The sequence below is a fragment of the Numenius arquata genome, chromosome 14, assembly GCF_964106895.1.
Source record: "Numenius arquata chromosome 14, bNumArq3.hap1.1, whole genome shotgun sequence".
NCBI lineage: Eukaryota > Metazoa > Chordata > Aves > Charadriiformes > Scolopacidae > Numenius > Numenius arquata.
Genome location: NC_133589.1, coordinates 16,413,617 through 16,426,972, shown reverse-complemented (window position 1 = coordinate 16,426,972; position 13,356 = coordinate 16,413,617). Strand labels below are relative to the sequence as shown.

Genomic DNA, 13,356 nt, shown 5'->3' with positions numbered 1-13,356 from the left:
AGCGTGAAAGTAGCACAATATTAAATTTACAAGTGGGAAGTTAGAGGTGAAGTGTTTGGAGCAGGAGGAGGGAAAGGGCTGCGGTGCTTCTAAATTGGACAGCAGAAAGTGTCTGCATTGATGGATTTTTTTTGAGACGTTTGGAGAAGGGAAGTGACCTAAAAATAAAGCTTTGTATTGCAACACTGGGCCTTCTTAACAAGGCTGGTGAGGAATACTTACCTCATATGAAATAGATTTCTGAAGTGAACTCAGACTTCCAGTAGTAAAAAATTCTAGTTTTGATGAAAAATGGCTGAAGACAAAATGATTGTGGGACAAGCATCGCTCAACCTTTGCTCCATGTGACACTGGGTTTTAAGAGCACAGGTGACCCCACAAAAGAAACGCCATCTCGAGGGTTTGTGGAGATTTTTTTGCCTTTTAACAGGTGCATAATCTCATGCACTTGGCGTGTGTGTGTCCAGCAATTTCTGACAAGCAAAATTGCCTACCTTGCTCTGCACTCTGCCTGCCTTATTTGATCTGTTGTCAATGTGGATTGAGTAAAATGGATTTTTCATCATGTAGAGATGTAGTGTTTAGTTGTCTGTGCCCGTGAACTATTTTTCACTGATTTCCTCTATTCCTTTGGGATTTTGTCTGTTTTTGTTTACTCCCTGCAATGACTGTGGGTAGTCAGACTCTTTAGGAAAAGAGCGGTTCCTTTCTTTATGTAAAAATTGATCTGTCCTTAACATCGATCTCCTGAAGTTTATTCAGTGTAACGGTGTTGCTGGGAACATCTTTTGCTTTTGTCTGCGGATTAGTGGTAATGTTATTATGAAAATAACATTTAAAAATCATTAACACTTAGAAACTAAATCACAGCTTCCTGGTTTTTTTGTTGAGGCAACACAGAACCTACAGCCTTCTCCTTTGGCTGCTCATCTTCTCAGAGCAGATATGAAGGGTAGTGAAGTTAAGTCTCTTTTGTGTCTTCTGGAAGCTTTATTTTTCCTTTTCTGCATTAAAGGGGTGATGAGACTGTCTCAATTTAACAGAATTCTGAAAATATTTCTTTTTCAAATAGGCAGGTGTATGCATTTAAAAAAACAAAACAAACCAGGTGATGGTATTCTGGTAGATTACAGGAGTTCTGCTGCTGCTTTCTTACACTTGACACCGAGTACTACTTTTTCTTTTCTCTTTTAGGATGAATACTATCATTTATTAGCAGAGAAAATCTATAAGATACAAAAGGAGCTAGAGGAGAAACGGAGGTCTCGTCTACACAAACAAGGGATGTTGGGGAACCAGCCGGCCTTACAGACCCCGGGACCTCAGCCCCCTGGTATCCCGCAGGTGGCTGCTGCCATGGGCCAGGCACAGCCCGTGAGGCCGCCCAGTAAGTACTTCTGTAGCAGGATCTTCTGCTTTTCAGCTGCAGCTCCTCACAGTCTGTGCCTTTGGGCTCTCAGACTAATCTCTAGCTCATATTTTAAATTGTTTTTTGCTGACCACTCGTCTGTTGTGTTGCAGATGGGCCTATGTCCATGCCAACTGTGCCTATAAGTCGTATGCAGGTTTCTCAAGGTATCTATGTTTTCCTCTCTAACTGCAACTTGTGGGTTCAAAATAATTGTTAAGGGGGAAAAGCTGATCTTCTGTTTTCCTTCTGGAGTTGGGGTGGGGGGACCTACTGGGTCTGCCTTTTTTTCAGCATCGTTCTTTGTTGTGTCTCAGTGCGGTCTTGTCTTAAGAACTGACAATACGTACCCAGTTCTTTGCGAGCGACTGGGAAGTAATTCAGCGCTTTCAAAAAGAGGAGAGCGCAAGCAAGAATATTGTGGATAATCTCATTTAAAACACTGTAATGGCAGGGGTGAGGATGTTGGCCTGTTTTCATCAGTTAATTAGCCAAAGATACACCTGTAGCTGGAAACGTAGCACGTTAATTCTCATAACGAATGATCCTTTCTTGGTTTCTGATGCAAAATGCATATAAAAGAGCCTCGTAGCTTGTTCGTAGCACTGATGGTTTGCTGTCACTGATACAGGCTGCTGTGGGCTCGTGGGTGGTTTTTTTCTGAAAAATAAAACTCATATGATTTTTAGATGCTTAAGCTTCCTCCAAAAAAGGATCCCTAATTATTTTATACCTTGGTTCAGAGTTAATAGTAAGTTGAAACTTGTGTTGAAATGTCCTGGAGAAGTTACAACCTTTTAAAATTTCATTTCAATAGGAGAAAAAGTTGATAGAAAGCATAGCTCCATAATTATTTACTTACACCTTTATTCTTGTTAGACAAGTTTAGGTTTTTTTGGAGGGGTTAAATGTTTTGTATAAAAAGCACAGCACCTGTTTAAGCACATTGCCGGCTTTTGTGCTGATTTGGGGGTAGGCGTTACCTTCATATAGACGATAAGTATTTTTATCATATTTACTTGAACCATTTCAGTGAGGCCTGAATAAGACATTGCTGTTTCAAAGCAAATGCCTGATTTTTAAGAAACCATCCCAAGGTATTACTTACAAATAGCATCCTGTCTTTGCAGATCATCCACAATCTTCATCTTTTGCATTATTTTTATTTATTTTTTTTTAGGCGCCAAAAGTTATATTTCACCCTAACTGGTATTCCTCCAAATACTTCTTGCGTCCTGATCTGTCTCTTAAGCCAAGTAATTAGAACAAAGCTAAAAGAAAAAGATGAGATGTAGAGAGTTAAACTTTAGTCATAATAAATGTTAACTCCATTATAGAGTTATAGATACATAAATTCTGATGACTTGTTCCTAATGAGTTGTTTTGGGGGTGCATTTGCAGGAATGAATCAGTTTAACCCCATGTCCATAGGGAATGTACAGATGCCCCAAGCACCCATGGGACCCCGGGCAGCTTCTCCAATGAACCACCCTGTGCAAATGAACAACATGGGCGCCGTTCCTGCGGTTCGTACTCCTTGTTTCCAAGTTCTTCTCAGAATTGGTTGGTTACATTTAGCGGCGTTAACGCTCTTCTGAAAAGGCCATGTCAGAGAGTAGTGCTGTAAATTGTAGGATAATTTCATGGCAACGTACCGAGCCTGTCATGCCTTTATTGAGGCCTTTGTTTTCAATATTTACGGGTGGTGTTTTGTTTTGTTTTGTTTTTTGTTTAAAAAAAAAAGAAAAAAAAGCCAAAACCTCAACTTCAGAGAGGTAAATGCCAGAGATGCAATAATCTCCAACAGTCTGTGGAAGAGCATAGGTCTTTCAGACACTGTGTCTATGCAGTATGTATACCTCCTTTATTCCTCCATGAAAACATGTTTTGATTCTTTAGAAAAACAAAAATATTTTCAGTTTCACTGGATTATCTCCATTAGCTCAGAGAACAGAACAGAGCTTTAACGCTCTTAGTAGAGTTTTGAATATTACTTGTTTAAAAATAACTTCCTCGTGAATACTGCAGAACAAATGCTAAAGTTATATGCATGTGCCTACTTCCATTTGGTTTCCTGAAGCCAGTGTTCCCTTTTTTTTATTTTTTGAGGATATTTTCCTTTGTCTTACTGCATAATACTAAGTAGTAATATCTTCAATTTGGGTGTTCATTTTCAGATGGCAATGTCTCCTTCCCGAATGCCTCAGCCGCAGAACATGATGGGAGCTCATTCCAACAACATGATGGGTCAGGCTCCTACCCAGAACCAGTTCCTGCCCCAGAACCAGTTTCCAGCATCCAGTGGGGCTATGAATGTGAACAATGTGGGCATGGGTCAGTCAACAGCCCAGGCCGGGGTGGCACAGGTAAGATGCCTTTTCAAATACTTGAGTTATTTACTCTTAATTATTTTGTTCTAATTTACTTAATCTATGTTTGTTTGTTTATTTATACTTATATAGCCATTGTTCATTGTAGTCACCTCTGACTTTGGGGGATCCTGGGTTACATCTGCCGCCTTCATAAGCTCTTCTGTAACCTATCTGCATATGAGCAACCTGCTCTAGTGGGAGGTGTCCCTGCCCATGGCAGGGCGGTTGGAACTAGATGATCTTTAAGGTCCCTTCCAACTCTAACCATTCTATGATTCTATGTTAACTGGGGGGCAACACCTGGAATTCCTGATTTAAAATCTAAAAAAAAAATGCATGTCATTGAGATTTTTTTAGGGGGAATATCAGGAGGTAGTTTGTGGGACACTTATGAGCAAATGCTTTTGTCTTTGTGGGGATCTTAGCAGCTAACTTTTAAATCAAGAATTACAATAAAGTGGTTGGGGAAGATCTTTTAAAGTTTTAACTTCTCTACTTCTCAAAAGGAAATTGGGTGGGTTTTTTTCTGTAACATTTTCCTGTGACAGTAGTGGTCAGTGAAGTAGCAGCTGCGCCTGTGATGTCAAAGTACATGCTTTTCCCCAGAGTAAGGCTTGGTATTTAACTCGGAGTCCAAGTAATTTAGGTTAGTTGAGACCTCCAGAGTCGAGTCCAGCCCCAGCCTCAAATGCGAGATAACTTCCATCAGGCTGCGAAGGGCTTTGAGGCAAGTCTGGAATATGTTCAGGGTGGAGCAGCTACAATTTCTTGGCCCTTGCTCAGTTGTTGGATCACTTTTCTAGTGAACATTTTTTACTAATGCACTTAATTCAATAAAACCGAGTATGTACAGGCAGTATAGAAGCATATTTTAAATTTTAAACCTCCTCTGCAGGAAACTATTAATTGATTTAGATCTTGAAGAGTAAGAGGTACATCTGAGGATAGAGTATTCCTTTTTTATCGCTAGTTATCTGATGCAATCTTGGGTAAAATGCATAGTTTAAAAGTCTGTGCACATCCGGAATATTTTATTGTTGCTGCTCTGAAAAACAAATCCACCATTTTCTTAAGCATCTGGAGTAGTCAATTTAGAATTTAAAAATAAAAAGAAAAAAAAAAGAAAACAAGAAAACCCCTCATAAGTCTTGCACTGTGCAGTGGGGCAGGTGTTAAATGTGTTGAACTGTCTTCTAAAGCTCTAGATTCCTGGCCTAAAATGTGTATTTGCTCGAAACCATTTTGTATGCAAAGTCTGACCTTTGCCCAGCTGATGGCGTGGTTTAGAGACTGTCTGCCTGCGGGTTCCTGTGTTACTCGGAGCGGGAGGATTCCCTCTCTGTGCCAGCAGAATTAACATGAGAAGACGCATGTGGCACATCTAGGTCTAGGAGCAAGGTCTTTGACTAAGAGCTGATGGAAACGATTAGAAAAATCAGAGCACAGTTGTTTGCAAGAGCAACATTTGTTTATGGCTGATCAGACTTAGAGTATTCTCTTAAAGACTGCAGTGCTGTGATTTCAAGGATAAAGCGTGATTCCCAGAGCTGTGTCTGTAAAACCATCTCTCTCTCTGTAGCAGGGGCAGGTTCCCAGTGCTGCTCTTCCCAACTCCATGAACATGCTGGGACCGCAGAGCGGGCAGTTACCGTGTCCACCAGTGACCCAGCCACCTCTACATCAGACTACGCCCCCTGTGTCCACTGCTGCTGGGATGCCACCTATTCAGCACCAAACGCCAACTGGAATGACTCCTCCTCAGCCAGCAGCGCCCACTCAGCCATCGACACCGGTCTCATCTTCAGGACAAACGCCGACGCCAACGCCGGGCTCGGTTCCAAACGCGACACAGACACAAAGCACACCCACGGGGCAGACTGCGGCACAGGCTCAAGTCACACCGCAACCTCAGACCCCAGTTCAACCCCAGTCTGTGCCAACCCCACAGCCATCTCAGCAGCAGCCAACATCTGTGCAGGCGCAGCCACCTGGCACTCCAGTAAGTACCAGTTAGTTGCGTTTTTCTTGTGTAGTGGTGTTCCACAAGAGTTCTCCCTGTGTGTCGCACCATGTCCTGAGTGTATAGAGCCCATAGATGTCAACAGTAGCTTCTACTTTAGACCAAAGGGTCTGTTATAGAGATGTGTAAAAGTGTGTGTGTGTGTGTGTGTGTGTTGAGATGTTCACAGCATTGTTTGAAGGAGGGGGGCGTACTGAATGACTCTGAACTGCTCGAAGTAAAAATGGCAGCAGTGAAAGATGAGGCATAACAGGCCTAATACTATATTTGGCCTTAATGAGAATCAGCCTTTTTTGATCATGAAATTTGCATAATTTTTTTCTTTAAGCTTTAGTCAGGATGAATGCACATGTCAAGGAATGTACAGTGTTTTATTGGGCAGGTGTTTTCTCTGTAAAAGAAGCCTCTTTGGGGCAGAATTCTTCCTTGGCTTCTCCTCTGTAAAGCAGAGTTATTAAATGTGTTATATAGAAACTTGGCTACAGTGAGCTCCTGTATCCATGTTCTGCACTGTTTTAGAATATCATCTCATGTCTCTTTTGTGCTGTTCATTTTTAGTAAAGGAAAATATTTCTATATATGCAGTGTCTTTCTTTTGTACTGTTTTTACAACAGCTATCCCAGGCAGCAGCTAGTATTGATAACAGGGTCCCCACCCCTGCCTCAGTTGCTAGTGCTGATACGAATTCCCAGCAACTAGGACCAGATGCACCAATGCTAGAAAGCAAATCAGAAGTTAAAACTGAAGAAACTGAGCCAGAGACTAGTGAGACACAAGTGGAAGCTAAGACTGAGGTAAATGAGATTCTATACAGCTTAACTGAAAGCAGTGATAGATATAAAAGCACTTAATGACGTGTCGGAATTGGTGAGCTAAGGGGCGAGAGGAGGGTAGTTACTGGAAAGTAACCGTCCCGAGGAAAGCCATGGACGGAGAGTGCTTTGACAATCTCAAACTAAATATTTTGATGCCTCAGGTTTGGGTCGTAGATGTAACAGTACATCTCGTTGCATCCTTTCTTAAGGTGGAGGAGGATTTACAAGGACCTTCACAAACAAAAGAAGAAACAGATGGAACAGAACTGAAACAGGAGCCAATGGAAATAGAAGAAAAGAAGCCTGAAATAAAAGTAGAAGCTAAAGAGGAAGAGGAGAGCGGCACTAATGGAACCACTTCACAATCCACATCGCCATCTCAGCCCCGCAAAAAAAGTACGTGTGTGAAAACTGAGTTTTTCTTGTGTACTTTATTTTACTAGTGTTTGTTTCCCCTGCTCTCAGTTCCTTCTGGGAGGTCTCTTTTGCACACGTGTTCCAGCACATGGAACTCCAGGAGATCCACACTTGGCGTACTTTATTTTTGAAAGTAGCATTCCTTTCGTGTTGTATGAACCACAGGTGAGAAAAGCAGGTCATTGTGGTCTTCATCCCAGCGGTCTTCTCGCAGCTTCCGGTTTCTGTCCAGAAGGACCAAGGCAGTGATTGCTGGAGAAATTCTTTATATAAATCCCTCCCGGTACATCTTGGCCAGTGCACTTTCGAGGGAGCTTAGTGTAGATGGAGCGCTCTCGGTAACCGAGAATATCCATCGCTTTGCTTTTCCGGTAGAGGCTGCACACGCTGCCTTCATACCAAGTTTTAGCCTCCACTTCTCTGAGAATCGGGTGCTTGAACTCTTCTCCTGTGTCTCCGTTCCCCCAAGGCTGCTCTGCAGCAACAGCCTTAAACTTTAAAGCCCTTTGTAGTTCCCAGTGTAGTTTTCGTTTGAAAGCTTTCTCCTCGGAAATAGTTAGGTCAGTAATCTCTTAATCTACAATGTCAGGATAGATTTAGGGGCGACTCTGTGTACCGTATATTTTTCCAGAAGGAAACCTGATGACGTTACAGATCTTGAATGGACTCACATAAATGATTGCGTGCCTTGGGTTAGTAAGAAAGAAATGAATCGGATTCTTAAAGAAAAGAGGCAGGAAGAAATAACTCCGTTCGTAGTGCAGGCTTTGTTCGGAGCCTTTTGGACTCGGAAACCTTAGCTGTTTAGGGACTTCTGTCTCTTGGCATCCTGTTTTATGAGATGATGTTTTCTGTGGTTAGTTTTTCGGTTTTGACCAAAGATAAGCTTTCAACATGCTACAAATATCAAAAAAGGGAAGGTAATGATCCATTTCATTACTGTTTTTTCTCCTTCCCTTGCAAAGGAAACTGCATTAGGAGAACGTTATGGGTGTGCGCTCTCCAGAATGTCATCAGGAAATCATAAAAGTTTTAAAGTTTGTGCAGCTTGAATTTTGATCTCTTGTATATGCCTTGGGTTCCATTTAATTACTAAACATAATCTTTTTATAATAAACCGCTATGAAACGCGTTTTCCTGTAGATTATGTTTTCAGTTTGTAGCACAGCGGGCCAGCCAAATGAGAGCGCGCTGCAGAACTCACTGCAGAGCCTGTTCCGAACAAAATGTAACATAGGGAGTGAAAACCTTATTAGCATTTATAAACCAGTTTATTCCCAGTGCAAGGAATCGTTGCTGCTTGTTGGAAGGAGTGTGCTTGCACCTAAATCGAGGCGAGTGGTTGAAAGAAGAAGGTTCTTGCAGAATTAGGCCGTGGAAGAGCCGTGCTGTTGTTCTGCTGATTAAGTCTGGGTTACTACCTATTTCCAGTACCTTTTTTAGTAACACAGTTTTAGAAATGTTGTCACTGAGTAACTGTATGGTATAATAACGTGCAGCATGGGCAGGTACAACAACATGCTTAATTTTAAATGGTAACATGTTCTCACCAAGTAGTTTGTCCAACTTTAATAGAGCCGTTTGTATTAAAATGCTAAATAAACCAAGAGATATTTGAGAGCAAACACTGTGAAGTGTGCTTAAGGGCTATATGATATTTGAAAGCGACTTATGAAGCTCATCTGGAGGTTTTCATGGGTTACGAAAGTATTGGAAAATCTTCTTCCTTTCCACATGGCCAGTTTCCTCAGGTGCTCCCCACAGTAACCTGGGACGTAGCAGATACAGGCTCGCAGCTGGAAGTGTCATGGAGTGGGTATGCAATAATTTGTACCTGGTATCTGATATTTGAAAAGATTCATCTGAACCCTAAAGGAGTGTTTTTCTGGATCTGAGTGGGGTATGTTCTGGAGGTGGAATCTCATCTGTATGTACCACCCATCCAGGTGCACACTGTTGGCCTGGCTGTGCTCACCTCATATAACTAGACAGTGACCTGAGGTGAGCGATGGGAAATTAAATACTGTTAATGGCTAGAGAACAGACCAAGAGAATACCGCTGAGATACTGCTCTGCTGGATTCACACATGAATTTTTGCAGTTTGGCTGTTCTGGAGAATTGCAGACACCCCTTCGGCAAGCTGTTCTTCCTCATCAAGGTTTTGCCTTCAGAAATGGGGACAACCAAACCTTTCCAAATTCAGGCTTTGGGTTTGTTTTGCTTTTTTCCTGCAAATCTGATGTAAGCAAGAAAGGAAGGGGTTTGGTTCCTTGCCTCTGCCCTTGCAGTCTTCTCAAAGAAAGAGTATAATATGCATTTGCATAGCTCCTGTCTCCTGTTCTCATTGTAGACGGCTGCCTTAGTTTCACCTTCAAGATTAGTTTTACTGGTTTCTTCCCTTCTTTATAAGACATAATAATGCAAAACCTGCAAGGACTTGGTTTTGGAGGGGGTATTCAGGTGCATTGTCCTTATTGTTTTGAAGATGTCTTCATCTTCCTTTGCAAATTTTCTCTGTGGTAATCATAAGCAGGATTTCCTCTGTTTGAAAGAAATAAAAATTTAAAAAGGTAAAAAAGGTAGCATTATACTCTTCTCTGGCAGATAATACGTCATCATGATTCAGGCAAAGCTCCCATTTTCTTTTTACCACCCACGCATCCAAGACAAAACGGGATAACGGGATGCCAGCTCTTTACAAAGATCTTCTCGCTACTGGAAGAGAACCGAGAGTGTTTAATTGTGGAAAAGGGGAAGAGGAGCGAAACTTTCTTGTAAAATATGCATATAGGGAGATCCAATGATCAAATGTGCCGTTATTAGTCATATTCCTTCGAGGCAGAGCAGCTTTTTTACTGCTAAAGATGAAGGCAACTTTTCTTTACATTTTCAGGTGAAATCCTAAATGAAAACAACAACTGGATTTTGATGTATTTTTTCAAACTTCAAAATGAAAGTAGGTTGCGAACTTTTATCAGCAAAGATAATTAGGCTTCAAGGAGCTTGGCAAAAATTGTGCTGGACCTCTGTAGTTTGGGTTTAAATTAAGATTGGATTTATTTTGAAAGATACTCTAGCTTAGTGGTGTGTTGTTACAGGGGTCGGTACAGGGAAAATTCTAAAAGCAGTGTCGAGCAGGTGGCCAGAATAGGTTATTGGAAGGTGCTTTTTGACCTTTATATTCCATTACATGAAATAATTTAGATTAGTAGGGTATGAACTGCCTGAGCCAGAGCAAGATGGTTCCAGAAGCAATAGAGAATACTTTTTCTCGTGCATAGAATTTTAAACTTCCTTCTGTTCTCAAGAATTCCATAAAACAATTTAATAGTTGTTTATAAAACTTTGAGAGTATGTGGTAGGGTTCCTTTCATAGGAAAGTGCCTGCATATATGATGTCGATAAATAAGGGAGAGAAAATTGCAGTTTTGTCGGGACTGAGATTGTGGCAACAGCAGAAACGCTCATCGAGTTCTGTTCATTGTTGGACCAACAAGCGTAGGCCTCCTTGGCTCATCTCGGTTTTAATCTGGCGGGTCTGAGTTCAGTAGCAGCAGCGTGAGATCTTGATGGCTCTGTGTAAGGCGAAGCCGTTGCAGAAGCCTTTCTGGCAGCTTCCCTAGTCCTTTGCCGTGATTTAGGTGACTTGGGTTGTGTCTTGCCGGTTGTGTATGCGAGCTCTCTCTAGTTAGGGACTGAAACTCAAATTTTCATTCTGGCTAACAATTTCCAGGAGCGCAGCCATCTACAAATGGCTAGGAAAAAAAAGAGAACTTAATGCTTCAGAATTTTTTTGAGTAGCACCAATTTAATTTCTTGTCTTGCTTTATTTTTGCATGTAATTGCAGTGAGTGTAGTTGAGATGAAAAGGCTTCCTTTCAGAAACTGGGAAAAAAAAAAAAAAAATCGAACTTTTAAAAAATCATAGAGATTTTTTTTTTTAACTAGAAGTCCCAAAAAGCAATTTATATCTCGCCGAAATACCATTTGAGTGGAGTGACAAAAGCAATGATCAGCCTTGAAGGGGTCACTGTGGCTCTTTTGATTTAAGTGCTTTCAACAGAACTCCTAATTGCTCCCTCTTACTGGTATCGTTCTCACTTCAGCCAGGTAAATAAATATTAGATGCCATCCTGCTTTCCTTAGTTGTCTTTTTCTCTCAATAATAGGCATTCTTCCCTATTTAAAGACTCTGTTCCTAAGGAAATAAATGTAATTACACTGCTGAGATGTTCAAAGAGCTCTCCAAGTTATCATTATTTTTCAGAAAATGCATTACCTTTCTCGTCCTTGTCATCCACTCTTGAAAGAAACATGGCTGTTGCCATGTCACTGTTGCCAAGGGATTGTAATGATGCGTGGAAATCTGGAAGTATTAACACTTTCAAAATCAATTAACAGTCCATCCGACCAGGACTGTTTGTATACTATGGCCAGAAAATTCTTTTGCCAGCTATCGAGACATCTGGTTACTCTCTGTAGAGCTGGCTCTTCGGCCCTGTCCACTACGGTGGGTTTTTGCTAGAAGGGTTTTGGCTTGGAAATAGCAAACAAGGTTAGAAGGGAGGGAGGGGAAAATATGCTTAGTCTGCCTCTCTGAAGAGCTCAGGTTCATCCATGTTGAAACAATTGAATTAATTTGGTTCTGGATAAGTTCTTTTTTTATTAAATGCTCTAGAAGGTGTAGCGTTACGGGCTACAGTTGTTCCTATCTCCTTATTCTGGGAATATCACCTGCTGTGATTTGAGTAAACATGAAGGCTGCGCGGGTAGCCTCTGGATGGTAAGCTTTGTCTCTCATCAGCTATACTGGTCAGGAAATCCCTCTTGCAATTTTTTTTCAGGGGAGTTGAACAGGTTAGGAAACCTGGAAGGAAATTTTCTAACCTTTCTGACTTTTTTTCCTTAACAGTTTTCAAACCCGAGGAGCTGCGCCAGGCTCTCATGCCTACCCTTGAAGCTTTGTACCGGCAGGACCCAGAGTCTCTACCTTTTAGACAGCCCGTGGATCCCCAGCTTTTAGGGATTCCGGTGAGTTGGCATTAAAAAAAAATACAGAATGTTTTTGTGTTGTGTCTTTGCTCATAGAAACATTTAAATTTTTGTGTACAACATAATATGATCGGTTGACACCTTAAAAATAAAGGTGTTTGTGTGTGTGTGTGTTTGAAGGACTACTTCGACATTGTGAAGAATCCTATGGATCTTTCAACCATCAAACGTAAATTGGATACTGGGCAGTACCAAGAACCGTGGCAATACGTGGACGATGTTTGGCTAATGTTTAACAACGCCTGGCTTTACAATCGCAAGACTTCCAGGGTCTATAAGTTTTGCACTAAACTCGCGGAGGTGTTTGAACAAGAAATTGATCCCGTTATGCAATCACTTGGCTACTGTTGTGGGCGCAAGGTACGTGTTCTGGGAATGGAGCTGGGTTCTTCCAAACAGCTTAGCTTGAATCAGATAAAGCGCACACCTTGTATAATTCTTTTAAAAATTGAAATATTTAATGAAATGGTTGGTGACAGTTTGGCTTTATTATAAGCATGCTAAGAGCTTAAAAAGCTCTTAGATAGCATCCTTTTTGCTGCTGTTCTGTTATCATTGTTGTATTTTTCTCCCTCAGAGAACACCTCTTTTGGTCATAAGCAGTATTAAAATGCTTTGCTTGTTTCCCATGTCCATTGCACTAAAGTAGTGATTAGAGGGTCAGCTGTGTAGCCTATATTAAATTAAGAGAGCTGTGCTAATATATTTACAATAGCTTGGGAAAGTGTGATAAACATAACAATGTATTATGATATCCGTAAGCATCGGGTTTGCCTAATAGGTGCTTGATTAACATAAGATTACATTTTAAAGCTTCTTTTCTCACTGTTGTTTTGCAGTATGAGTTCTCTCCACAGACCTTGTGCTGCTACGGCAAGCAGTTGTGTACTATTCCTCGCGATGCAGCCTACTACAGTTACCAGAATAGGTAAGTTCTCGATTTTGGGGTTTTTTTCCCCTTATTGAAGAAGTGAGATCCTTTTGAGTTCTCTGCACATAAGGAGGAGGAGGATTATTAACTTTTTCTTTCCTTTGTCAACTAATTCAGGAAAAAGTTATTTTTATATCGTTGCACGTTGTCCTTTTGCAGGTGCCCCTTTAGTTTCCTGTACTACAGGTTGACACACACTGTACTTCAGTGTTTGCCGTTAGCCAGGCTGCACCACGCTCCACTTCAGGGGAAGTGCAGTTTTCCATGTTTTCCACAAAATGAGTAGCAGGGTTTGCTGGGGGGAAGAAGGGAAGAACGGCAAAAAGGCACTGAGAGATC

General features: G+C 41.3%; 1 protein-coding gene across 2 annotated transcripts in view; it reads left to right on the top strand.

Moving 5' to 3' along the window:
* CREBBP (CREB binding lysine acetyltransferase) overlaps positions 1-13,356 on the top strand; it is a 99,599-nt gene that overhangs the window by 59,728 nt on the left and 26,515 nt on the right. For both annotated transcript variants that reach the window (XM_074158484.1, XM_074158483.1), the window contains 10 exons: positions 1,195-1,387; positions 1,522-1,575; positions 2,810-2,934; positions 3,586-3,774; positions 5,363-5,779; positions 6,416-6,595; positions 6,826-7,012; positions 11,947-12,065; positions 12,207-12,446; positions 12,926-13,014. In XM_074158484.1, coding sequence (XP_074014585.1) covers positions 1,195-1,387; positions 1,522-1,575; positions 2,810-2,934; positions 3,586-3,774; positions 5,363-5,779; positions 6,416-6,595; positions 6,826-7,012; positions 11,947-12,065; positions 12,207-12,446; positions 12,926-13,014 — 1,793 coding nt within the window. The remainder of the gene's footprint in view (positions 1-1,194; positions 1,388-1,521; positions 1,576-2,809; positions 2,935-3,585; positions 3,775-5,362; positions 5,780-6,415; positions 6,596-6,825; positions 7,013-11,946; positions 12,066-12,206; positions 12,447-12,925; positions 13,015-13,356) is intronic.